This window comes from Simochromis diagramma, unplaced genomic scaffold, assembly GCF_900408965.1.
Source record: "Simochromis diagramma unplaced genomic scaffold, fSimDia1.1 OVJJ01000091.1, whole genome shotgun sequence".
Classification (NCBI taxonomy): domain Eukaryota; kingdom Metazoa; phylum Chordata; class Actinopteri; order Cichliformes; family Cichlidae; genus Simochromis; species Simochromis diagramma.
The window spans coordinates 1,660,702-1,688,365 of NW_024386901.1; the positions used below are offsets into that span (position 1 = coordinate 1,660,702).

At 42.9% G+C, this 27,664-nt stretch overlaps 1 protein-coding gene across 2 annotated transcripts in view; it reads left to right on the forward strand.

Moving 5' to 3' along the window:
* The first annotated feature begins 16,759 nt into the window (after nucleotides 1–16,759).
* arhgap20 (Rho GTPase activating protein 20) overlaps nucleotides 16,760–27,664 on the forward strand; it is a 45,530-nt gene continuing 34,625 nt past the window's right edge. For both annotated transcript variants that reach the window (XR_005696238.1, XM_040034731.1), the window contains exons 1-3: nucleotides 16,760–17,076; nucleotides 19,731–19,816; nucleotides 26,924–27,100. Coding sequence is in view for 1 of the 2 variants with exons in the window: in XM_040034731.1 (XP_039890665.1) it covers nucleotides 16,984–17,076; nucleotides 19,731–19,816; nucleotides 26,924–27,100 (356 nt within the window). In the remaining variant the exon portion in view is untranslated. The remainder of the gene's footprint in view (nucleotides 17,077–19,730; nucleotides 19,817–26,923; nucleotides 27,101–27,664) is intronic.

Sequence of the window (27,664 nt, forward strand, 5' to 3'; positions counted from 1 at the left end):
CCTTTGATGTAGTCTCTCTCTTCACTTGCATACCCACCACGGAGGCCGTGGAGACTGTCAGAAAACGACTACAAGAAGACAGCTCCTTGGAGGACAGGACCAACTTCACACCCGATCAGATTTGCACACTGTTAGACCTCTGCCTCACCACTACATATTTCAAATACAACGAAGGCTTTTACAGACAAAAACATGGCTGTGCCATGGGCTCCCCCGTGTCACCTATTGTAGCCAACCTTTACATGGAGGAAGTGGAAAGGAAGGCTCTTGGCTCTTTCAAAGGAAGAGTACCCAGCCACTGGTACAGATATGTGGACGACACCTGGGTCAAAATCAAGACACAAGAAGTGGAATCCTTCACTGCGCACATTAACGCCATGGATAAAAACATCAAGTTCACCAGGGAAGACACAAAGGACGACTGTTTGCCTTTCCTGGACTGCGCTGTGCACATTGAGGAGAATGGCAACCTCAACATCGAAGTTTACCGGAAGCCCACACACACGGACCAGTACCTCCTGTTTGACTCCCATCACCCTGAAGGAAAAAAGAAGGAACACACACATGTAAAGGAAGCACTCAAAACGTGCGGCTATCCTAAATGGGCGTTCTTAAAGTCAGCAAAGAGGCACAGAAAAGAAGACCAGACACCAGCGAGGGAGGATAAGAAAGACAGACGCAACAACATTGTCATCCCCTATGTAGCCGGTGTATCAGAAAAACTCAGGAGAGTTTTCTCCAAGCATGACATCCCGGTGCATTTCAGACCCAGCAACACGCTTAGACACAAACTGGTTCACCCGAAAGACAAAACGCCAAAACACAGACTTAACAATGTGGTGTATGCTGTACAGTGCAGCGAGGAATGCACAGACCTCTACATTGGAGAGACCAAACAGCCACTTCACAAGCGCATGGCACAACACAGAAGAGCCACCTCCACAGGACAAGACTCAGCAGTCCATCTGCATCTTAAGGATAAAGGACACTCTTTCGAGGATGCCAATGTTCACATTTTGGACAGAGAGGACAGATGGTTTGAAAGAGGAGTGAAAGAAGCCATCTATGTCCACTGTGAGCGACCATCTTTGAACAGAGGTGGGGGTTTACGACACCAACTCTCTGCCATCTATAATCCAGTTTTGAGATCTCTTCCCAGACGCCTTAATGCCCACTCACATCCTGGGCCATCTGATCTCAGGAATTCGCATGATAAGGTGGGGCCAGGTTTCACAATGAACTCACCCGAAACTCTGGCTGATTGGGACCCTCACCCAGTTTCACACCTTGGCTCAGGCGATTAAAGGATCATCAGGGGGTCCTTTTGTCCCTCTGTGGGGGGAAACTCCCACTAGGTTTATATCTGGGACTCTCCACCATTTGACCTTAGAACTGAAGAAGCTTCTCGGATGAGAGGTGAAACGTCTTCAAGTAACTTAAAGAAGTCCAGACGCTTTTCTTTGCAAGCTCCTTTGACTACGATGACCTGGATGACTGAGAACCTTCACAGACATAAAACTCTGTATATTCCAACAGATGTTGATACAGTGGGGTGGTTGTGTTTCAGGGATCAGTCCAGAGTTCTATCTACAGTGGGATCCTGGCCACATGCACATGTTTCTCTCAGGCTTTGTTTTGACAGAGCACATGACTGAATGTGCAGCAAGAAGCTATTCCAGTGCTTGTGGCTCGCAGCAGCTCCGCTGCCCGCTTAAAAATAGCAACAGGCGTTCCCTGCAAGCAGAAGGGAGAAAGCTCTGTGTGTCTGTCAAAGTCCAACCAACACATTTTTGTGATTGTGTGTAAGTTAGCATGTGACTAATAAGCATCTGTCTGCATAGTGTGTGTGTGTGTGCGCGTGTGTGTGCGTTTGAAGAGTGCTCTTAAATTAGGGCGGGTTAATTGTGGCTGGAAACTGGAAAAAGTTCAACATTATAATTCTGGTCCTGATCCTGGTTTATTTCTGGCATTGCATAGCCAAGGCGTGCCATCTAGTCTAATTAAGAAATGCACACACAACCACACACACACACACAATCGTGCCTTTTAATAAAATCCAGGCCTTGCTTTGCTGGTTATTGCAGGGTTAGTGAAGCCACACTGGGGTGAAATCCCATCAAATTCCAACAGAGATCTACGGAGCCGTTCCTTCTCTGTCCAGTGAAATTGTTTTCCACACATACAAACTATTATAAAAGTGCTCTGTCTATTCTGCACTTTAGTGTAAATTGTCTGGCTGAGGGTTTGGCAGGGTCTTGGCAGTGTGCTGTTCTTTTGTATTATTTAATAAAGCACATAACAAAAGAGATGAAAAAGAAAACTCAATCCTGCACTTCATTTCCATTTAATTTCAATTCAAATTTATTTGACAGGAACAATTTACAGCCATAACAAAACATTAATCTCCTACGAGAAAAGGTGCAGATTTAGCTAACAGCTAATTAGCTAATAGCTCATTAGCTATAAGCTAAAACTAGCAAACAAAAATGAGATGCTGAAATTGTTAATGATGACAAATCTGGTTTATCAAAATTCACCTTTTTACATCACATGAGAAAGAACAAAAGTGTATACTGGATTTCAAATAAGAAGCTTATTATCAGCCATTCCCTGATAGCTTTAAGGGATCTACCTTGCATTGTTTGCAGTGAGTTTATATTTTATAATACTTATAATCCACTGCAACTTGGAGAAAAATATGGCACTCTCTTTGTGTACTTGACCATTTATTTCATTAGTATAGATACTTTTCAGATAATACTAATTTGAAAATCTTGCTAACACATTACTGGATTAGTCTAGTTATGCCGTATAACCTATTAGCAAGTCTATATCATAAATATAACACTGTAATCTTACTGTAGCTACAATACTTCAGTTAATACCTTATCGACACTTTCCAAGGTGAAGATTTCAATTCTTCAACCAGTGACTGATTAGCACTTACATAAGCCCTGATTCACATTCATATTCAGCACACAGTCTTTTGCTGTTTTCCAGTGACCTTTGACCTGATGTTCCTCAACCTCAAAAGGAAACTCAGTCTGTTAAATTTTCCTCTGGGGAACACTTAACTGTCCGTAAATGTGAAACTTTCAAGGCCCAGAGGAACCCTCCTCCGATTTCATTTTTCATTATGAGTTTAGGATCCTGGACATAGGAATGCAGACTTTGACCTCCTGACCTTTAACCCCTGCCGAGGCTGATAAGACTCGGCTGGTAGTGATAGGGGCTCACACACTGATCCTGGCTTATGCTGTGAAAGCATGCGCTGATTGACGTGACTCTCACACACAAGCAATGTGCACAAATCCATCCAAACTCTGGGAGATGGACTTTACAATCACACACACACACACTCACACACACACACACACACACACACACACACACACACACACACACACACACACATACGCCTCTGGTGATAAAAGGATGAGGCTGCTGACTGAAGTGTACATAAACACAGTTGAAAGTGTCTGATTGATTAGCGCTTCCTTCTCTGCTGCCTGTCTGACTCCTCCAGCAGAGAGCAACCAGTGTCATGAATCCCTGAGTGACTCTCTGTCTCCTCCTGTCTCCTGGCTGAGCTTCCAGACACATTATTCACAATCTAATGTGAGTCAGCACAAAAGAAGATGCTCAGATCTTTTATGCAAATTAGTATCTAGCTGGGTACCAGTTCAGGAAAGTTTTCCATCTATTGTTGTTGTTATTAACTCAATTAAAGCATCTCAGATGACAATTAAAATCGTTAGAAGTGGAAGGAAAGGATGGATACCTGCAGTGTGTATAGTGTTGTATAGTTTCTGCATAAACAGAACACACAGCCGCTGCATTAAAACAATGTGGATGGAGAACTGAAATACAGCAAAGTTGTCAGATTAAAAAAGAAATGACACAAATTGCTGTTAACACTCAAATGTGACCAGAGGAGCTATTATACTGAAGTGAGAGAGATTTTCTAATGAGTTTGTATTATTCGCTCCACCTCATCAAGCTGTCAGACAAGTCGCTGGCAGGGCTGATGGGGTCAGCACTTCAAGTCCTGCTGAGAGGGCTCAGCTGATGGACCGGATGGGAACAGATATTAAATGCCTGATGAGCGACAGTGTTGGCTTGCAGGGGGTGGGGCAGACTGACTGCAATTCTAGCTGGTAGAATAAGAACGGGTGGTAACCCAAGTTAACTATCTAACTATCCATAGTCTAGCATGCAAAGATAATACATTTTCAGTGGCACAGAGACCCTCAGGCTCAAGAATAACTAGCAAATAGGGTTTGACATCAAGTTCTGGACAATTCTGACATGGACAAAGACACGTGCTTGTACATGCTGTTTTCCAGCAGATCTGCCCATAAAGTTGTTCTGCTTGCTCTTTACTGGCAATCCACTCGTCATATACAGGTTTTAAGAAAACGTGCAGCAACCTGAAAAAGTTGTGCACTGAATAATCTCATGCACATTATCTCTGGCCAGCTGATCCTCTGCACCAAGGTCAAACTGCTTGAGTGCAATTCTTGCTTTAGGCTCTCATATTTTGGGAGTGCCATAACTTACGGGGGTAAACATGACCACGTTTTTACTTAAACAGTTCACATTTTAGAAATTATCCAGAATCCTATCTGCTGTCTTTGATTGTGCATTATCCTTTCTTTGTGTTGCTGTGCAAACGGGTCAAACGTGATCGTGTTTACTTTGGGAAAATATGCTGCTCAGCTGATTTAAGGGTGACCTCTGCGCATACCCGTCATAGTCATTTCCCGGAGGGATTTGTTCCTACATTTTTCCCTAAAAAAATACTAAAAAAAGACATGTTGAAGTGATGTTTCCCGTGTTGTTTAGATGACAAAGTTTCAAAACATTACAGTCAGAAACTGCCAGAAATAGATGCAACATTTCCTGGCAGCTTCGTGATATATTGTATCAACAATTCTGAAGTAACTCCTTTTCCTTTTCTTGACTGAGAAAGAAAATAATCAGATATGGATTTTACACTGAAGCATTTTTTTTTCACTGTTTATGGAAGAATATGGCTGCAAAGTGCAGTTAAAAGATTACCTTTGTTTGAAGATGTCATTGCTCAGTGGATGGGGTCGTGAGGGTCAGCCTGCAGGGATCTGAGCCTGTAGCTCCAGTATGTGCTTCCGAAACAGACTGCTGAGTAAGTGCAATGGTTTCATTACTTGGTGAGCAGTGGAAGAGCAGTAATTGATAGAGCTAATATTTTTATTAAACATGTATGATTAAAGTGTTATTGGTTGTATTACTGGTGTGCATCAAACTGTGCAGACCATGAATTTGCAGCGATCCTGGAATAATAAGAACAGTACACTTTCAGGTTTTCCACTCTATGGATTAATCAACACTTTGGAAGCTTCAGTATAACCATCAGACATTTTTATATTACACTGTGAAATGTGTGCAGAGGACAGGCTGTCTCAAGTGAGGATCAAAAGTTCTCCAAGTTCAGTATAATTTATAAATATTTAATCTTTGACCCAGACTGCGGGCGTAAATGTGCACAACTCTCCTACTTTGGAGAAGCCTGTGGAAAGGTTCTGCTGGTGCCTGATGCTGCAGGTATGTAAAACACTCAAATTAAACAGTGCTATTAACATCTGGAAAAAGACGATTTTTAGCCTCCTTTGGCATTTTAGCCAAAACTGATCATTCACTGCCTACAGGTGGTATCCTGAAGCTGCAATTTAATTGAAAAAATAATGTGTAAAGCATATAAAACTGAAGAGAACAGTGAATTAGAGGTGTGTGGATTGATCCAAATATCCATAGTATTAATATACATGCAGGTATTGGTATCAGAGCTATACCAGCACAATAGGACACAATCATATTTTTTTATCCTCTAATTTTAGCATGTCATCCACAAATTGTGTTAAATTATTTTATTTCTTTAATGAACAAATATAACTCAATCATTCACAATGAAAAGTGTCTGAACCTTTTTGTACTGATCGACACATCTGCGTTTTTTTTATAGCCCCTGTCACATTTATACAGCAGGCACTGACCAGTGATGCTTTAGAGACAGACACACAAAAGCGACAGTTTTTTTCAAATACATGAAAAGCTGAAAGGTGTATTTCTTGTGTTAACTCATTATTGTGGACATAAAAAATCAATGTGATATAAAAAATCAATGTGATTTAATAGTCATTAAAATGTGTTCAGAATGATTCACCTCATAAATTATGGCACTCTGCTGTCCCCTACATGAGCTACCTCTATACGTTAAAAACACATCAGTGTCGGTATCGATATCGGCGATGCTGGAGACTCGGTACCTATAAAAGCAGTTCTGTGTGCGCCTCTGGCAGCACGATGCGTGTTGTAATCCGTTCCGATTTTATCCATCATTCAGTAGAAAGCGGGTTTTAAAAATTCACCAGCGTTTTGAGGCTATAGTTTGCGTTCTCCAGAGCGAGAATTTTCGAGATGCTAGGAGCAGCAGATGGGTGGGGTGCAGCGCAACGTGCAAATTTTCAGGTAAGCTTCATCTGAAACAGCTGCATACCTCGAATAGCTCACACTAGAGAATGTCACTCACACCCTGGAGACGTTTAAAAGAGGAACACGCACCTTTTCTAAGTTTGGAGGAATGTGATGAAGCCACACCAACTTACTTAAATTAGCTGACTTTAAGACACAGGTGCACATAGATAGTGCCCCTTAATACTTGATTTTATAGAAACGGGGGATATCCAGGGATAGGCGCACGTGTGCCACAACATCCCAGTACCACATTGGCTGATCCACAGCGTCAGTGCACAGAGGATCTCTGGCTCTGTAACACAGAAATGTGGTGTGGTTGAATCTGCACCACGCACAACATTTTTTGAGTTCTGATTAAATAACCTAACCCGTGTTGCTGCATCCTTAAGATATCTGTGGGCGAGCACGCGTAAACACATGTAAGCAAAACATGTGCACACTCTCCCATATACGCAGGAAAAAGGAATCCCTGATTATGAGCCAAGTCTCAAAAGCTAAATGAGTCCAAATTGTGGAAAATCACACGGAATTAAATTAAAGCGTAATGAATGTATTCTTTTTTTTTTTTTTTTGTCCCGTTTGGATCTATGGCCATCAGAATTGTTGTCTTAAGGCCAAGAAAGATGCCAAGCGGATTTATTTTACCAAGTGGATCATCATGGCCTTGCCATATTGGTCCATTTGATTGACCTTTATTATAATTATGAATTTATTTCATTTTCAGTTGCTACAAACGGGACAGACATGACTGGGGGATAGGACAGGGAGAAAGAATGAAAGAAAGAGAGGGAGAGAAAGAAAAACAGAGGGGAGAAGAGACGGTGAGAAGGGGGGGAAGAGAGAAAAAAAAACAAAAAAACAAAACAAACAAAACACCTGGGTCACCTGTACGGAGAAAAAAAACAGAAGAGAAAGCAAACAACAAAGAGCAACATAATAAAAAAAAACGGCACCATTACAATAAACTAGCTAGCAGTAGATATCAGCAGTAGATACTAAATAATAAACGATATTGTGCAGCACGCAAGATAGACAGCGCACAATGTGTTTTGAGGCAGCAGCCAAGAAAGGTGTAGTCCGCGTCTGTGAATACCCGTGTGTACACCTGTGTGGATCAGCATGCTTGTATTCCAAAGGTTTCTCCATGTAACGATCTGCTAGGGAGTGCACTTACTCCACACTCAACCAACGTGGAGACAGACATAAAGAGACGCTGTACACACGGTCACACTCCCCAAGCGTACTCTACGTACTCTAGGTACCCTTGCCCCTGGAGGGGGGAACTGCACCCAGACCCAGGTGGTGTTACCCTTTTCCCTGCGGTGGGGAGAGGCAGACCGCCCCGACTCCGTAGCAGCAGGGAGGCCCCACACTCCAGACCGCAGTCGGACGGCCAACTCCTCCTCCTAGCCCCCCCGCTCCAGCAGGTCGCAGAGAACGGGGGTGAGAGAAGACTCCAAACCTCCCTCCACCCGCTCATTGTAGTGTTGATGCATGTGTGTTCTAAGGTGCAATTAAAACCCAGGAGGGCATGGAGCTACCTGCCAGAGAGCAGCAGGTAAGCGCATGGTCCCTCCTGCTAGCCCTCAATGTCTACGTGTATTTAAAATTGAGAGGTGGGCAACGACGCCAGGGGTGAGGTGTACACCCTGATGGTAATTTGGACTCCGTGTATCGTGCCCACCCCCAAGATCCTATATGTATGCGTAATGAGAGTGTGAGTAATGTGAATGTCTAAGTTGTGGGATAAAATTGAGGCAGAGGCAGCCAGAAGGGGACAGGGGGGGGGGGGGGGGGGGTAGCCTCCTCTGCACCCTGGTGACATACCCCTACTCCAAGGCCCTGCATGTGTGGGTGGTTGTGGTGGAGCGGGAAGAGGGAGGCAGCTGGAGATGGGGAGGGAAGGAAGGGAGGGGCAGGTGACCCCTCCCTGGGGCCAGCTCCCCCGCTGACCCCAGTAGGCACTCCCATACTCCGCGACCCGCCAGGGAAAGGGGGCCCAGGCCCATCCAGACCGGGACCCAGCGCAGCAGCGCCCCCCGGCCCCACAGAGCCTGGGACAGTCCACCCAACCCCACCACAGAGAAAACTGCACCCACCCCACCATCCACTCATCTTCCAGACTACATGAGACAATAGACGCCCAGGCTGAGATCTTCCTCCACCTCTCCTGTATCTCCCCCTCCTGCAGAGAGTTCCTGAGGAGAGGAAAGCTCCTGCAAGGTGTGACAATCTCCCCCACCAGTTGAAGAGCCCCCCAGGTGGCTCGACGCACCGGCGGCACCCTGCGCCAGGGGTGGGCCCCCATGCACCCACCCGCCCACAACCCCGGCAACACACCAACCAGGACCCAAGGCCCCGAGGCCCGGCCAGGGCCCCAGCCCAGAGACGGAGCGCCCCCAGAACCTCACGCCCATCCCGGACCCACCCAGGGGCAGCCAGGCTACCAGGTCAGTAACCCACGTCCGTCAGCACAGACCCTCCCCTAGCCCCGCTGCACACAGCCACGAGGAAACAGTCACCTGAGAGCCAAAAGAGCCCCTAACCGGACATGATCGCTACCCCGAGTTGAGCCCCCCAAGGAAGATGCCTCCGGGGAACCCCCCGACGCCCTAAGCCTGTCCCTACCCCCACACCAATCACAACAGTGAAGGCGGGACCAAACTATGACCCCCCACCCCCACTAGGTGATGGAGCTGATCATGAATGTATTCTAAATGGCTTCTATGTTCTGGATCTGAGTTTAGCTTGATATATTTCGTATCGTTAAGATACTGGATGCAATGCACACTGCAAACTAAGCGAGTGATATAGTGACAGAGAGTCCATCACAACAACTATAAAGCACAAACCTTCAGTGCATCAGTAGCATCTTTCACTCTGTAGGGATACTGTGCTAATCAGATTACAAGGGCTAGAGGGTTTGAAGGCAGGAGGGTGTGTGTGTGTGTGTGTGTGTGTGTGTGTGTGTGTGTGTGTGTGTGTGTGTGTGTGTGTGTGTGTGTGTGTGTGTGTGTGTGTGTGCGCGCACCTAACTAGAGAGCAGATGTAGCAGGCCAGCAGCCAGGCTTAGACCGTCTGTTTCTCTGATTTCAGTCTCAGTATCTCTGACTGAGTGAATGACAGTCTGTCTGTCTGTCTGTTTTTCTCAGACAGCAACGTTTTAGACAGCAGGAGGTTTCACACAATTCAAAATGGCCATTAAAAAAAATGCATTTTTCACACATCCTCCTTGTTTCAACAATCAATTGAAATTGTTTTTTGGGTTGTTTTTGCTTTCTGTCTCAGAGTTTTATGCTTGTTCCCAGGACAGGGCAACAAAATGGATTGTTTGACCTTTTTTAATGTACTGAAAACAGCTTTACAAGTTGGAGAGGCAGTCCTTAGACCCTCTGTTTGCAAAGAGCCGCCAGTAAGAAGAAAGCTGGCTTAAAGGGAGTGAGGCTAATTTTTTTTTTATAAATGGCTGCTTCCACAGTCTCTCTACAGCACTCACCATACTTCTACTAGATTAGTTAAACTCTTCCTCTTTTCATTAATAAAGAATAGAATAGAATAGAACAGAATAGATCTTTATTGTCACTGTTACAAAAACAATGGGTTTGGCATCTCTCCATTAGCAACATGTAGATTTTTACATTAATGTGGCTTTAGAAGGGGAAAAACAGTTTAAGAGGTGCCTACACAGGGAATGTATGTAATAACGTATAAATAAAGTTGAGCAACTTCTGTTTTTGAAGCTATACACCGATCAGAGATAGCATTTTGACTACTGACAGGTGACATGAATAAATCTTATTCTCTTATCATGACACCTGTTGGTTGGTGGGATGTTTTAGGAAGCAAATGAACATTTTATTCTTAAAGTTGGTGTGTTGGAAGCAGGAAAAACAGGCACGTATAAGGATTGGAGCATGTTTGACAAAGGGTTCAATTGCATGTAGGGATGCATAGCTGCAGATCAGTCAGGGTGCTCATCCTGACCCCTGTCCATTGCCAAAAGCACCAACAATAGAAAAGTGAGCATCAGAACTGGAGCAGAGAGCAATGGGAGAAGGTGGCCTAGTCTGATACACACAGCATGCCTTCAGGGGCCTAGTGGAGTCCATGTCTTGATGGGTCGGGGCTGTTCTGGCAGTAAAAGGGGGACCAACAAAATATTAGGCTTCAGGTTGTGAACTTGGCAGCTCCACCCACCTGCTGGACCAACCTTTCATTTGCAAGAGGCAGCCAATCCGAGAGCTGAAACAATATGTTTAAGACAGTGGATGGAGTGTGAACTGAGGATATACATCAAGGTCAGTTACTGTGAATTTTACTCTGGTAGAGCCCTTGAACATACGCATGTGGCAGAACTGAGCATAACAGCTTTACTCCAAACGAGAAGAAATGTGACGTATGAACCACAACCCACAAGATAATTATAGAAAGCATAAGTAACTTTTAGAACAATTTCTCCAGGATTATAGGCTGGATATATATACTATATACTGTCCTAAAAACCAGCTAATTTTGTGCCATAGTGCTATGATTAAAAAACCCTGTCTTTTATCTAGTAAACAGGCAAATAGAAAACCAAAGGAAGTTCTCAGTTTGGCCTGAAACAAAGAAAACAAACAGCATTTTGGTATACAACTTGTGGGGCATAGTCTGCTTTAAAGTGGCCTTAACGTGATTGAGACCTGACTGTTATGTAATTTAAAAAGCTTAAAACCAGCCCTGAAAATGGCGCACCACTTGAGACAGATCTGTTAGAAACAGTTGCCAGCTAACCCACAATTTCCATCTCCAACACAATATTGTTTAGACGTCTTTCTTCGCTCTCCTCCACCTGACTCAGTCTCTCACCGCAGGCTTTGTCACAGTCTGTTTCGCCCAGGCCGCCTCCGTCTGTCTCCTCCACATGTCTCCGAGGTCTGATATGCCTCGGCCTCCCCACGCCACAGTGTTTAGACAAACCGAGAGGCACAGAGACACGCTGACTATGGCAAAGAGAGATGCTAAAATTTCTTGCCTTCTCTTGCTCTGAAACTTATCCTGATATTGGTCTCAGAGGCTTTAAAGACTGGATGGTTAAATCCCATAGGAGTAAACAGATGATGGGCTCAGTATGGGAAAACCCAAACAGTGGAAATGAAAACTAGCTTTCACTTTCAGCTGTAGATGAGCTTTCACTATAAACATATTAGGAATTCCCCCGTAAAGGTTTAATCAGAATAGAGTTAGGGGTTTTAAATTCTTCGTGCCTGTCCTCATCTGAAAAAAGAGAGCACAATTTACTTTTTCAAACACTTAATATACATATTAGCAGGAACACGAAAAGGCCAAACACCGAGAGTGTTGTAACAAAGAAACATGCCTTATGGAAAATGCTGGGTGTGCAAAGCATTTGGTTTAAATGGTTTGAATCCAGTGTCCTGGCAAAATTTATTCTTGTTCCATGAACAATATTTTCCCTGCATAAATGAAGCCGTTTCTTGCCTAACTACTACTAATACTATGAAATACAGACTGGAGTATCCGCGGGTTGAGCCACTGACCCTCTGACTGATAGATAACCTGTTCTCCTTCCAGAGCTACAGCCGGCCCATAGTACCAACTTTAGTACTAATAATTAGAAATATTTGTTTTCTGTATCACTCTTTATCAGTCCCTCAAACATCAATGTGGAGGAATTTTGGCCCATTGTTCTTAACATTGTTGCTTCAGTTCATTGAGGTTTGTGGGTATTTATTAACGCACAGCTCTCTTAAGGTCCAACCACAGCGTTTTAATCAGGTTACGTCGGGACTTTGATTGGACAATTTCAACACTTTGATTCCTTATTTTTTCAGCTATTCTGTTGTAGATTTACTGCTGTGTTTGTGTTGCATGACCCAGTATCAGCCAAGCATTAGCTTTCTAGGACAGATGGCCTCACATTTGACTCTAGAATACTTTGGCATACAGAGGAGTTCATGGTCAGTCACGACTGCAAGGTGCCCAAGGTCCTGTGGCTGCAAAACAAACCCAAATCATCACCCTTTTAACCACGTGTTTTGAGGTCTCTGTGCTGATATGCTGTATTCGGTTTTCACCAAACGTCATGCTGCACATTATCGTCAAAATTCGTCACTTTGGTCTCGTCTGTCCAAAGGACATTGTTCCTGAAGTCCTTTGGTTTGATCAGGTGCAACTTTGCAGACCTACAGTAAGCTGTGCTACTATGTTCTGTTTAGAGAGAAGAGGTTTTGTGCTGGCAACCCTTTCAAACAAGCCATACTTGTTCAGTATTTTTTAAATTGTACTATTATTAACTTTAACACTTCACATGCTAAATGAGGTCTGCAGAGTCTGAGCTGTAGCTCTTATGTTTTTGTTTTTACAATTTCTATGAGCAATGCACAATCTTTTAAGTCACACCTGAATGTTCCAGAGCAACAAACTGTCAACATTTCTGCTTTTATAGAGGTGCTCACACCTACTGGTAATCAGTTAACTGAGCGAATTTGATTTGCTGCACTTGGCTGCTACTTACCCTCTTAATTCCTATAGAAGCTGTAAGGTTTTACTTAGTTTTTCACATAACTGAATAGATTTTTGTGAAAACTTTCCTTTTCAGTAATAATTGATTATTCAAGAAAGATTCCAGCCACGTGGAAGTCTGGCTTTTTAAAGTAGCAGCAGCGACAGTGGCTGCTGCAGTGGCGGTCGAGGCTACGGTGGTGGATGCCGTTTTGGGTCACAGTTACTCCCTGTCTGCCTGAAGTGTCTCCGTCATCTAACACACATGTATATGTCCCTGAATCCGTCTATCCGTTTATCCACTAGAGCCTGTCATCAACCCCTCCCCGTACACGAGTATGTGTGTTTGTAAGTGCGCTCTTTAAATAGACACTCTGCTATGTGTTTAAAATGCAAAGTGAAAGCCTAACACCATAACCCTCCAAAGACATGAATGAATCCTTCATAAACAGCTCCTGTCAAAACCCTGGACTCTCTCCAGCTCACTGTCTCTCTCAGGAATCTACTGTTTGTTGTCCAAGTCAATACTCTCCTCGCCTTCAGGTTTTCAATAGCCCAGCTTCCTGGGTGTGACAGAGACATTCCCTCTTCCCACACTTCAAAGAAAACGTCAGATGAAATTCTCAAGGACACGTATTGAAGGTCTGTGTTTCATGCCAGGACAGAATCCCTAGAGCAGATTAAGCTCCCAGTTGTTTCTTCTGACCTGAAGCCATTTGGGCAAACTTGGTTCAGCTTGGTTGGAGTTTGGGGCTGCCGTCTGACACAGAGATTCGTGACCCAATTTGGATTTCTGGCACGAATTAAAAGTGTGCTTTTTGAGCTACCATGCAGAAATGTATTGCTTTGCCATGGTTACCAAAAACAAAATCCAAAGCACACTTTTTATTGGTGCAATCTAAAGTGGAACATTTAGGTGGTAAAAGAAAAAACAGTGCAGTGCAGTGCAGAGGCAGTCATGGTCAACCATTGGTGTTTCCAACCACATTTCTGACACACCCTCAATTTAGTCTAACTTTTTTTCTTTTTGTTTCCTTTTTCTTTCTTTTTTTGGTGTTTTTTTTTCTTCGTTTTGTTTGTTTTTTGCTTTGGGTCCCTCCAAACAGCAGGAAGCAAAGGCAGTCATTTAACCCCTAAAAAATAGAGTGCACAAAGTGCAGTTTAGGTTCAGGGACAAATATGACTTGGCCGCACTCTGTTCTGGAATAAAAGCATTGATTTAGTGGCAGAATAAAGGAATGCAGCTTTTTGTGCATCAAGCTATTTTCTCTAGACAGAATCCAGGTTCCCCGGCTGCTGTCTCACGTAACTCGTGACGTGATCAAAGAGGATGGTCAAACACTATCAATGTGTTCTTATCATTCGATGCATGCCACTTTTCACAGGACAGATAAGATGGAACAACCACTGCATACCTTTACGTTTGTGCAGAAGAGACAATGGTCTACAGTGGGCCGTTATTGTTCTTTAGCTTTGGAATTTCATAGACAGCAAGGCAAAGAAGAGAAAGAAAGACGACTTGGTACCTACATGTTCTTCCAGGTGAGCCAAACGCTTTTTAAAGCTTTGAAACACACCGCAGTGGCACAAAAATACAGATGTATTCAGATATCATTTATATCAGGTAACACTCATGTTGCTGTTGATTTTATACTCCCTGGTTTCTCCTGTATATGTAAGTCCTAACCGTGAAACCAGTGGACATGTGCAAGAGCTTAAAATTCAGTTCACAGACTCAATAAATCAGTTTAGCTTCAGTGGTGGTGGGTGCTTTTTGATTGCCTTCAGACTTTTAAAAGTAAACACTCTCAATCCACAGAGGAAGGTATCCCACTGAGGTTTACTGTAGCTGCAGCTAAAATTCAAATGAGTCAAGCGTCATGCCTGTGTTAAAAAAAAAAAAAAATACTGTGGACATTCCTCCTCATCAGTTATTATTATTATTGGCCCTGGAAGTACATTCTTACACCTGAACTGGATCCTCTGTAAACTGCATTACTGTACTGCAGAAACAGGCGTCCTCTATATGGCACCGACTGCCAAAGAAAACACGGAGGGCGCTTCAAATGAAAACACACTCACATGCATATATACACGGGCGGTTTAAGAGTGAAACTAAAGCGTGATTTTAGCAACAGAACTGGGTCAAAACATGAAGATTAGGCCATGACGGGCAGTCTTCAAAATAAAAGGGCCAAATTTGGCACTCATATGAACAACTTATAATAATTAGATAGAAAGTCTTCATTTGACATCAGTTTTTGTTGCAATACAAAAACTGCACTGAAGTCAATTCAAATGCTTGAAACAAGATTCTTTTATTTTGTTTTTACTGACATGTGTCTGTGGAAGGGACATTGCAAGCAATAATTTACATAATCATAATTTTTAGCATCCTGGTGCCATCATAGTGTTTTCAGTGTTGTCACTGACATCCACCCTCTCTCACAAATGCATACTTGCTCCTGCCACAAATTTGTTCCTTTTACATCAACCAGTCATCAGTGATGTTGGAGTCACCGGTGGACTGAAACAATTATTCAGGCTAATCTTCTGATTCTGTTCCAGGCCTCTCAGACCAGTTATATTCATATTTTAATGTTTAATGTTTATTGCATTTGTCTTGTTTCTATGGGAAAGTGGAGTCTGTAAGCATAACTGTGCCCAAAAAAGTCATTATTTAGACACCTTTTCATAGAGTGATACACAAAGTAAGTTTAACTATCTTAGATTGAAGTATTACACAAAACTGCTCGCACGTTTCCTGAAAATGAACGAATTCTTCCTTTCTCTCATTAATCTTTGCTTTTCCTTGTGACAATCGTTTACTTTAGGGCAGGGGTGTCAAACTCAAATACACAGTGGGCCAAAATTCAAAACTGGAACAAGGTCGCAGGCTAACATTAATATTTATTGAAAAAAAATTCTTCCTCTAGATATAAGAATGAATCTTTTCTTATGGACTCAAACACGTTTTGCTGAAAAACTGAATATGGAACAAGCAAAGCTTAATACTAAACAATATATATATTAGCTGTATAATACCAGTAGGCCAGCTCTGATAATAATTTGGTATGGCTTCGCGGGCCAAATGTAATTAGGCTGCGGGCCAAATTTGGCCCGCGGGCCAGAGTTTGACACCTATGCTTTAGGGAGCTGAAATATTATCAAATGTTGCCTGCCTTGTCTGGACTCTGCACGTGCGCCCTTGTGCGCGTCTTGTGCGCACTGCTTCCAGAGTTTATCTGCCAGAGCAGAGTGTGGCTTGATGTGTGGATTCTGAGAACCCACTGAGAATCTTACTTGTTTATTTTACAGTCGAGCTGACTGTTGACGGTAGGCCAAATGACCCTTTAGCTGCCGGGAAATATCCCGGTGCTTCCAGCCGGCAGTCCGCCTCTGCTTTGGAATTTATTAAACCACTTTCAGGCTTCCGGAAGCTGTTTGCTCTCCACAGACATCGAGCTGTTCTTCAACTAGTCTACGCTCACTGAATTTCTAATTTGAACAAACACTGCAATATTCACCATTCACCACTGCTGTTGTTATTTTTATATCGACTTGTATGTATATATATATATATATATATATATATATATATATATATATGTTATAGTTTTGTTTTTGATTTACAAAAATGTCTCGTGATATCTTTGGATGGGCTGAAAAGTGACTTCATTTTGAAAAGCACGGACGGAAGCTGTGTACCTCATTGTTTTTAACTTTGAAGTTCAGAGTGAGCCGAAGTACACCGTAACCGCTGCGCTCAGAGCAAACAGCGCTCAGAGAGAGACACACAGACAGAAGAGAGCAGTCACCTCTTTTCATACTTCAGATCAGACCTCTCCATCATGGGTTCGTTTCTGGCTCGCTCTCCCTTCTCCGCCGGATAAACTTTTGGACTTACTTACGTATCATGGGAATATACCGTGGGTGCGCTCGGACCCGTGGATTTATACAGCCTTGATGGAAATCATGTCACCGCAGCAGGGGACCATGGGACAGAACAGGTCCGACTCTCTGACGGGAGAGAGCAAGGCGCTTCCCGACAGCAAAAAGGTACATCTGAAGTAATGTAACGTTATCTAGGCGCACTTTCTGTTCATGTGTGCGCGTTTTTGCGCATCGGGTGCGCTTGTTGTGGGTCTTCTTTTACTTTTGAATGACAATATGAGATGTAAGACACAGAGCAGTATCTGCAAGAGTGAGTTAAAAGACCGAACGCACGTTTCTGTTCCTGGCTTGTTCATTGTGTTATTTTCTGATATGTGTCTTTTTTAAATGTATTTTTAAAAATCAGTCTTTAAACCCTCATCTGTGTGCTGCGCATCACGTCTAGAGGATCTGAATTAAGACGCTTGACTGTTCCTCGTCCATGTCATTGTGAATGTAAATAGTATGAGCGTTTATGTGATCACAGTTTTTCACAGGCTTGATCAAGGTTTGTCCTTGAAATTCAAATTCAAATTCAAATTCAAATTTTATTTGTCACGTACACAGTCATACACAGTACGATATGTAGTGAAATGCTTGGACAACTGCTCGTGACCTAAAGAAAACAAAAAAGGAAAAGGCTATGAATAAGATAGGAAGACTTGTGTGGATCCACCCTGTGCACGTGGAATAGTGTAATCTTAAGTGTGGAAAAAAGAAAAGCAAAACCAGAGGACTGGATTCTGGTCTTTCCAACTTGTGATTTATTATTATTATTATTATTCTATAAAAAGTTGAACTTTTTACCCAAGAAAAACTCTTGAAAAACAAAACGGGTCATTACTTTGTTTTTTCATGCTGAGTGCAGAAAGTATGGCTGAAGCCAAACAACAGAAAAAAATATAAAGAGCGATTATTTGTTAATTTCACAGGCAACACGGGCATGGATGTTGCGCTTCGGTTAGTTGCGTGGCTTCTCTTCACTGAGAGCATAGAGTATTTAAACAGAAGAGGGGAAAAATAAACACAATTTTGCGTGTCATTCCACATTACCGCCTGTGCTGTAAATCGAGGGCTATGCATTACAATTATTTCATGTAAATATTTCCCTCCAGATCTTCGTCGCTGATAGAGCAGACGATTCCCAGCGGCTGCTGAACGAACGCGTAGCGCCCCCTCCTCACGCCTGTTTAAAGCAAGTAACTGCAGCTTTCAGCATGGGAGGATGTGAGCGCTAAGTGTGAACATAAAAGTGCCGAAATGCCTTCTGAAAGCAACAAGTGGGTTAGAAAAGTTGACCATAGGTTAACAGGATGTGCGTGATGGTTGGCAAATATAATATGTACTCATATGATCTCCACTAGTTACTTCTGCACAGTACACTGGTGTTTTCTAAGTATTTCACCACTTTCCAGGCCTGGAATTTTATAGTGAAAAATAGTGTTATGGATTTACAAATGATGTTGCTGTAGCCCACCCCAACCCCTCCTTTCTCTTTCCCTTCTCTGAGCAATTGCTGCTCTTTGGCCTGTCTGCAACACACTGGGCTCTGCTCAGCCTTAGGAAGTTGTGAGAAATGCAATCTGTCAGCCAGAGCCTCACCGAGTGAGAAAATGCTCATGAAAATAGAGTTTCCACATGCATCTCTTTGAGTAGGACTTGTTTTTTCCTCTCGGATATTTCTGTGAGAATGTGCTTTCTTGAATTGTACGTGACAGGCATGACAGGTACATAATGTGTACTTGTCCTGCAGCTTTACAGTGCAGACTTCCTCTTTGGCTTTAGCACACAGGCTGCATAATTTAAGACTTGAGGCTTCAGGGTGTCCTGCCTCGTGTCAGTCACCACCGCAGAACAACGAGATGACACCTGTCACCAACGTCGCTGGTGCGTTTGAAAATCTGCGTGGAAACAAACTGAATTATCAAACTTACACAAAACGAATGGAAAAACCCAACCCGATTTAAAGGGTTTCCACAAAACCATGAAATCAATTCAACTAATTTGTAGGTGTCAGATATTCATCTCAGGCAAGACGTGTCACTGTGAATTATTGTTCCTTTTTTAAAAAAAGAAAATAAGCACATTGAAGCTGATGCTTCTTTCCTTTTTCCAAATGTCCAATAACTCACAGCATGTTGGGCTGGGCTGTAGCAACTCTGACCTCTATTACTAACAGGAGTTTGTTAAGAGAGGAATGTCACCCTTAAGTAACTCCAAAAAGATTCCAGGAAGCCGAGTCTTATTTAATTTGGGTCGCTACTTTAATTATTTCTTGCCTTCCTCTGATTGAATCACTGTAGTGTACGTCGTGGGGGAGGAGGAGGGGGAGGTATTGTGAGCTAACAAGGTTTTGGCATGCTGTAGGTTTAAATGAAATAGCTGTGGCGGATGCCTGTCATACTTCTGTGAGTGAGCGCACCATTTATCGTGCCACAGTGGGAATATGTGAACCATCATAAACATCACACGCCGATGATATATTTCCCAGCTCCGGCCATCTTTTCTGTCTCGCTGTCACTTATTTTTCTGTCTGCCTCCATCTCGCTCATTTCCTCTTTTCCCTCCTTTTTAACTGCCGTCACTTCTCCTATTAGTCGCTTTCTTCCCTTCTCTGTGAGTCCTGTATTTCCTGCATCGACCACAGCTAAACAGCAGTGCTGACTTTGTACTTTGCCTTCCGTCTCTGTAACCATTGCGTGTTGTACCAAACCGAAAACAGTGACGCAAAGTAATGTCTCTGACCCACGTCTCTCACCTCTCTCTCTCTGACTGTGCAGAAGATGAAGACCCTGGCGCAGAGACGACAGTCAGCTCCTTCACTCGTCATCAGCAAAGCACTCACCAGATCAAGAAGCACGTCCAGGTATCAGCAAACACACATACTGAGCTGCTGAGGTGCTGTCACCACTGTGTGCCATATTTCTCCCCTTTTTCTTCATAAACTATTGACCCTACCATGCATGCTTTATAAAGGCTTTATAAACTGAATTTAATGTATTGAAAGCAGGAAAAGTCCTTTTCCTGCTTTCTTTGCCTAGTAACCTGTTATTTTTTGCACGTACAGACTTTCTAGATTGTTTAAACATAACTTTTCTAGACTTCATGCATTTTGATGGATATTTGCACTGAGTCACAAACTTCCTAGAAAGTACTTACCTGTGGGTTTGATGAGGTGACAAGAAAGAAAGTATAGCTACGAGGCTGAGATAAAAATCACTGATTAGAAAATATATGCCTCTGATGAGCAAAAGTGGAAGCCTTTGGTTCCAGGTCTGAGGTGTTTAGTATTTCAGACACACATTAAAGTGTCTAATTTCATCACTTAGATTCAGATATCTCTCCCCTTTTCTGTCACATTCAGTGTCTTCAGACATCAGCATTAAGACTGCCAGGCCTTTCTGACTCATTCATCGAGGGCTTTTAAATCCTCACTTCCATCAGAACTATCGGGCTTTTCATCACCCTCGTATCTCACAAATCCCTTCATCCTCCTTCAACAGTTTCGGAAATAAGCTATTACAAACCCTCCAGGAAGGGTATTTGTTTACTAGAAACTTTGTTTCTGTTATGCACTCTGTTTAATTTTCTGCCAGTGCCAGCTTTTGGGGGTTTTTTAGAGGAAAAACACTTTGAGGCAGGCTGACTTTTCAAAACACTTTGAGGCTTTAGAAAGTTTTCATGTTGTCATGATTTCACCTACAAGCGAGTGCCTGGTGAATAAACCTGATGCCTTCCCACTGCCAGCGTTACATTATAGAGAATTGCTGTTGGCAGCTTTTATGGAGATCAGGAGGGTAAATCTTCACGATTTCGACAAAATCTTAAATAGGCCAGTGTTGTTGTAGGGTCTGTGTGTGTCTGTGTGTGCATATGTGCTAAACAGAGTTAGAAAGACAACTTAGATGCTCTGTTTGGATGCAGAGTGAGACACCATGAGACCGTTTATTGAGTGAAAGACAAACAGAAGCTGCCTGAGAGTCTGTCCAAGTCTGACCTGTGTGTGCGTGTGTGTGTGTGCGTGCGCGTGTGTGTGTGAGCTGACCTGACGCTCTCAGCTGTCACCCTTAACCCCTGACCTCACATCAGGAGGCTTAGAGGCCGGTGGAGGTCAGCTGGGGTCAGAACCTAACATGTCAGTGAGTGTGTGAAGTAGTTATTAAGGTCCGGATATGTGTGTGCAGGGGTGTAGCACTACCAGCAGAGTGCTTAGATGACTGAGAGTAGGTAAAGGCTGATGTGACTTTCATGCAGCAGGTGCTTTTCTTTCTTTCTTTCTTTCTTTCTTTCTTTATTAACTGGGCACTTTTTATTATGAATGCATATTTGTTGTTGTTAAGATTTGCAAACCACATGCAGGCTGTTATAAAACCCCGGAGCCCCAATTAAAGCAGTTAGAATGGGTATATCCATGTGCCAGCAGGTCTTGGCAGTGGGGTTGCACATCATTGTATCACTGCTGTGTTCTTTAAAAAGGCTCTACTGCTGTTACAAACTCTCCTTGCACAAATTTTTATTGTAAGCAGCTTTTTTGTTCTAGTTGATAACTTCTTGCCCTTATAGGCTAGGATTTATTGTCAAGTCTTTAACTTTATGCTTAAGAGCTCCTCTCTGAGAATAGCACTGACTTGCTGAGTGTCCTGTTGGTCTGGCATTTTCATCTTGTTCATGAAGCTGTTACTCACTCACAGTCAGTTCATTTTTCAGTATTGAGAACAGCTGGAAAAAAACAGGTTTAAATATTAAACAGTGCAGAGCAGCTAAAGCAGCTACAGAGTGAAACACACCTCAGGCTTTGATTTGAGTTTCTGTTTTGTTTTTTTGTCTCATCTCTGAACTCTTTCCCCCCTTTTTTTTCCTCTGCTCATGACTCGTGCAGTCAGTGAACAGCGCTGAGTTTTGGCTCCTGTTCACTTTTTAAAATAACAGTGCTACAATGAACTGAGTTCTGAGGTACCGGGGAAAAAAACAAAAAACAAAACGAAGGATTAAAAAAAAAATTGGCATGGTGAAGTTTCCATTGTTTGGAGTGTGTCTTTTTTCACAAGAGATTCTTTTTTCTTCTTTCCCTCCCCTCTGTCCCTGAGATGCGTCCTTGCCTGTGTTTCCCATCAGCCCTAAGAGGCACCGGAAGGGTCTCTGGACCTTTAGCGCAGCCATTTACATCACCTCCGTGCACAAACTCTCACACTTCATCTCGAAGTATAACGTCATCCCTTTGCCTCCCAACTACAGTGCGGGGGATTAAGGGTCTCCTTCAACCTTCAGGCAATGAAATCTATACACATGGACCCCTCCTGACCTCACACTTTCACGTGCTATCAGCCGCGCACACATAAATGTGACAACCACACGGCTCTTTACTTAATCTTAAATCTAATCTTATTTCTGAGTAATGACTTTTAGAAATGTAAAAAAAATTAAAAACATCTCAGTTTTCAGTTTTTTTCCTGGTTGTTGACATCTGGATCTCAAAATGACAAATTCAAGAACACACACCCACTTGCACATCATGCAAAAATCATTTCCTGGTTGTAATAATGAGCTCTGTTAAGGATATCATGGCTGACAGCCCCTAGGCAATTCTAGCTCCTGATTCTGACCTCATCCCTGTGTGTGTGTGTGTGTGTGTGTGTGTGTGTGTGTGTGTGTGTGTGTGTGTGTGTGTGTGTGTGTGTGTGTGTGTGTGCTTCCTCGTCTATATCAGGGCACTGGTGTCAGGATGAACTAACATTATATTTTGCCTATGAACCTATCTGATGCACGCAGAGCAAAAAAAGGTCAAGTTTTAATTGTTTTATGTGCAGTAGTGAGTTGTTAGTGAGTTATTGTTAATGGTTATTATAGTGTATCTGAATCAGATGTTGCCTGGCTGTTCAGTTTCCTTCAAATCTGTAGAGCTTTTTAGCCTTTTTTAGCTTTTGGTTTTGTGTTTTCCATCCTTTTAGGGGTCTAATTAGCAATAGAAAGATGCAAAATAGTCCCCTTTTCAGGTTTTAGGAAGGTTAAGGAGTTGTTCTGTAGAAGGAAAAAGGCACCTATCAAAGCTCCTGACCTAGTTACAACTATAGTAGGAATGTAATTCAGAAATGTGTGAGTAATGAAGTGAGTAATCTCTTTATTGCCAGTCTTACTGCAGCTTTCTGGGGTTTTTATGCCACGATAAACAAAAGCTTCCACTGTGATTCGGGCGATGGTGCGGAGTGGAGTGTGTTTATGCAAAAATGATGTCTTCCCAAATCCGCTTGTTAACAGACGGTCTCTTTTCACTGCTTCGTGCACAGAGATGCCAATTGTTGCTTGTCTGAAGATCTTTTATCTGGGACAAAGAGGTCAGGCTGTTGGTGATTCAACCCTCCTCGTACAGAAACATATGCAAAGGTTCAACGGGTGACATCTCTTATAGTTGGGGGAAGGAGGTCTCCAAATTAAATAACGTTATCTGCACTTCACCAGTCTCTCCTCTGCTCTCTGTTTCACTTTGCGCAGAGCAGAGGAGACAAAAGAAGAAACTAGCTTTGACTGAAGACTGCTGAACTGTGCTGAAATTTAATGAATGGTCACAAAAATGAATAAAATATTTAGCTTCTTACATTATTTTCCTTTCGATTTCTTCCCCCTTTAATTTCTTGTGGCTTGGGCTTCCCCTTTAAGGCGGTGAAAGAGGAAACACGGACATCTCTGTCTTTGCTTTTTCGTCCTATCTTTATTTTTATTCCCTGTCAGAATTTACGCGTTTCATGAGAAATAAGAGCGAGGCTGAAAGTTTGCTCTGAACACATTTCCATTTATTTGCTTCTTCTCGCCATGTGTTGACTTAATACAGGAAAAGCAGATTTGCCACCAAAGACAAATTAGCTGCAGACAAATTAATGACACAGATTATGCACAGAGACACATAAATGACACTCAGCGTTCTTCTCAGGGTTATTATCAAAGCTGAGCAGATGGACAGAGTTATATAAGTGTCATTTCTGCCCTGAGGGAGTCAGTCTGTTCTGTCTAGGCTGACTGTTTGACAGCTGGGGAGACTTTAAACTGTGCATCAAGACACAGCAATATAAGCAAAACAGCGCATCTAGCCCCACTAAGGTCCCGTTACAATGGGAAATACCTGGAACTGGAAATAAGTGGTAAAAAGAAAGTGGAAACAATGAGTGGAAAGAAAGCTAAGCAACAAACAAGACAAGCATAGAAAGTTCCAGCTGTTTGTCCAGCTGTTTTCCCTCTGGGTATGTAGCACTTACACCTGATGGATCATACTCATGTCCATGACTAAGGCTTTACTTATCTTCCTTCATGATTTAAATACTCGGTGCTTTTGCTGCATGAGGCTGAGGAGATGCCACAGCCACAGGCTTTTCTTTACACGTGAAAAAGCTCCATTTCTTTCTGCAGATGGGTTTTCATTTGGGCCGTCACAATAAGTTAACAGAGTCTGGCTCAGTGATGAGGATGCTTTTCTTTGTGATTCAAATTTGGCCTTTTTATTGAACACCGATTCTGTCTTCTTCATTCTCTGTAACGCTTGCTTTTCATAATTCCATCCCTCGAGCTTTATAACTTCGTAGTTCTCGGTTTCATGGTGTCGTTTTCTTTTCTCGATACGCTCAACTCCTCATCAATCAGGCGTTTAATGATTAGGAGCCATTTTTTCACAAATCTGTCAGTTTTTGCTGTGTAAATGAAACTCACTTGTGACTGTCAGACTGGGTGATTTATGCTTATAAGACTTCCATGCAGAAATGTTTCCCGCTCCTGCTTAAATATTCATGCGGGGACATTAGTATGCGGCGTTGTGCAGCTCATTGTACAACTCCCGCTCCCCCCTCCCATATCGTGTTTTAGAAAGTCAACAGTTCTCCTCACGGAGCCGTGCCTGAACAAAGGTGGCCATGTATGCGCGGGCGGGGTGGACGCTCAATTTATCAACATCACACGATGCACATTGGAGCCATTAGCTGTTCATCCGTCCGATTCAGCTGTCACTCTAACATTTAGGAGGAAGGGATGTGCGGTGAATACGGAAGATGTTGCCCTTTTTGTGGGGAAGTGAGATGTGAAAGAGGCTTTACAGGAAGGTGTTATTGTCCATGTTGATCTGTGCGTGTGTGTGTGTGTGTGGGCTCTTCTGACAGAAGCATTTCTCAACTACATTTCGGTGTCCCTCTCTGTTTTAGGGGGTGTGCAACATTACGTTATGGTGCCATCTTGAAAGATTTAATGAGAGCCAGCTATCAGCTGTGCTTTGGAGAATTTATATTTGTGATATGAAGGCGATGCAAAGAAAGAAATGCATTAGTTATATGACTGGAGGGTAAGGGTAAATAGACAAAAGAAATGAAACTGCGTCACATAGAAAGTATTTATTTTTAAGCTGTGAGTGTGCCCGTGTAGTCGTCCTGGATCCTGGTTCTGCAGGCCAACATGTTCCACTGAATCACTGATGCTCTGCTGGCTAAATTCATTGAACCTAATTAAATTTACTGAGCCCACATTTGAATTTATTTTTGGATGACACACAAAGAGAAATAATATGAAAGCACTCTAGCGTGGCCGTCTGGTTTTTGTTAATTAATTACGTAACCGCTTATGCTGTAGCTGGAAGGACTTTGGCGAGTCAGAGATTCATCTTCCCTGGCTTCCAAATATTGGTTCTTTCTCAGATTTTTGCAGCAGAAAAGTGTGTCCTTGCATGTGTCCTGGTAGGCATCAGGGGTGAGAAACTATCCTAAGAAGAGGGTGTGTGCATGCATTAGAGTGTGTGTGTTTGTGTTTGCACACGTCTGTTTACATGAAAGAGACTAAGAAAAGCGGAGAAAGATTTAAAATGTGTATGTAAGTGGATATTTGGGTCTTTTATCAGCCACCTCCAAATAAACAGGAAAGGATGGAGCTCTCAAATGATTTCCTCTTCCTCTAAAAAATGATTTTGTCTCGTCTTAAAAAATAGCCCTTCTGATTTTTCTTTGTAGCCAAACAATTTCCCTGATGTTCTAAAACTATAATCTTGTCTTTTTTTGTATTAGTTAGATTACGTGCGTTGGGAATAAGAGTCGGAATGAGGAGAAAAATGAGGAGGAATGCTCAAATTTGGAGGGTCAGCTAAGCCTTTTCACAGCTTGGCTCACATGCTACGTGGGATTCCTGCTTTCACTTACACGATTCCTGGTTGTTTCACATTCTGTATAAGGAAAAAAAAGGAAAAAAAACCCTCCACAAGAAAATATGCAGGAATAAAGAATAAAGTATTACTCCTCCAAACCAAATGTGTGTGGAAATAAAGTCGTGGTCTTGTGGCCAATATAATACAAAACGTTCAAGGTTGTTCAGATTTAGCTATACCATGGGTTTTGTTTCAAAACCGCAAAGCATTGACTCCCAACCTTAAAGTTGTAATAGCTTCCTCAGTGTTTACCGGGATGGAGCTAGTTTCCTCATACGATGCCAGGCAGAAATTTTATGCCTTAACGTCTTCCTGGTGGTAATCCAAATTAAAGGGAGGTAGTGTTTGAATTGCATCCTTCTAAGCTAATAGTCTTTCATTTGATTCTTGAGTTTCGTGATGGTGGTAGGTATCTCAGGGGCTGGGGGAGCCTGATTTGGATCCATTAGTAAGAAAGGTGCACACTTTCTTAAGTGTCTTGCTCAGACGAGTTACTTAAATCTCCTCTTTCTATCCTCACAGTGGATTACAACTGCTTTGCTCACTTTTTAGGTGTTTCAAGCTCACAATGTTTCTTCACTCTTTTTTATTCTTGTCACTCGGCAGCTTCTGTGAGCTATTCAGGAGCTCTGTGGCAATTTTGCAATAGCTGTTGAGCGAAGCAAAGAGAAATTCAGTCCAACGGTGTTTCCAAACCTGTTGTTTCAGTGCATGCTTCCACATACTCCAAACCACAAATTTCTCCTTTGGGGATCAATAGTGTAAATCATTCCTTGCATCTGCGTTGTCTCGGTTTTGTCCCCCCAGGGAAAGCTGCTTGACGCCAGTAAGCCCAGAGACTTGTCCTCTAGTCCAGGCCTTCCTGGCTGAGTGTCCAGGCCGTCTGTTCCTGGGTCACGCCCAAACACAGCTAAAGACCGGCTTGCAGATCCAGGAGAGACACCTTTTCCTCTTCACAGACACCCTGCTCGTCACCAAGGCCAAGTAAGTTTCTTTCAGTGTTTTGTGAAATGACAGGGAGATGTTTATACGTGGTTGTGAGTGTGAGAGGGGGCGGAACAGGAAATAGAGACAGAGTGACATAAACCGGGAAAAATAGGAACAAAAAGCGGCCGTGCTACATTTCATTGTTCCTAGTTGTTTCTCTGCTGGTCATAGCAAAAGAAAATTTGTGAAGGATGGAGTTTCCCCCTGTCTCTCTTTACATACTCTCCTGCTTCTTTTACTACTCTGTCCCTCATTTTTTCCCCCAGCATATAATTATTTCCCAGCCAATTAAATCCATATGAAGCCTGGCTCAGATCAAAGCCAAACTGGCTCGCCTTGGGCCTAAAGTATGGGGCTTCCCACCCACAAACTACACAACACAAGCACATTCAAATATAGAAAGCAAAGAGCACACACACACTCACACATACACATAAACACACAAGCTCTGCACACTTACAGTATGTACTTACTGTACACACAAACCCCTCAGTGCAGACACAGCAGGATGGCTGCGGTCTGTCCTGGGAGTCATGTGCCAGTGGGCGGAGCTGACCCTCT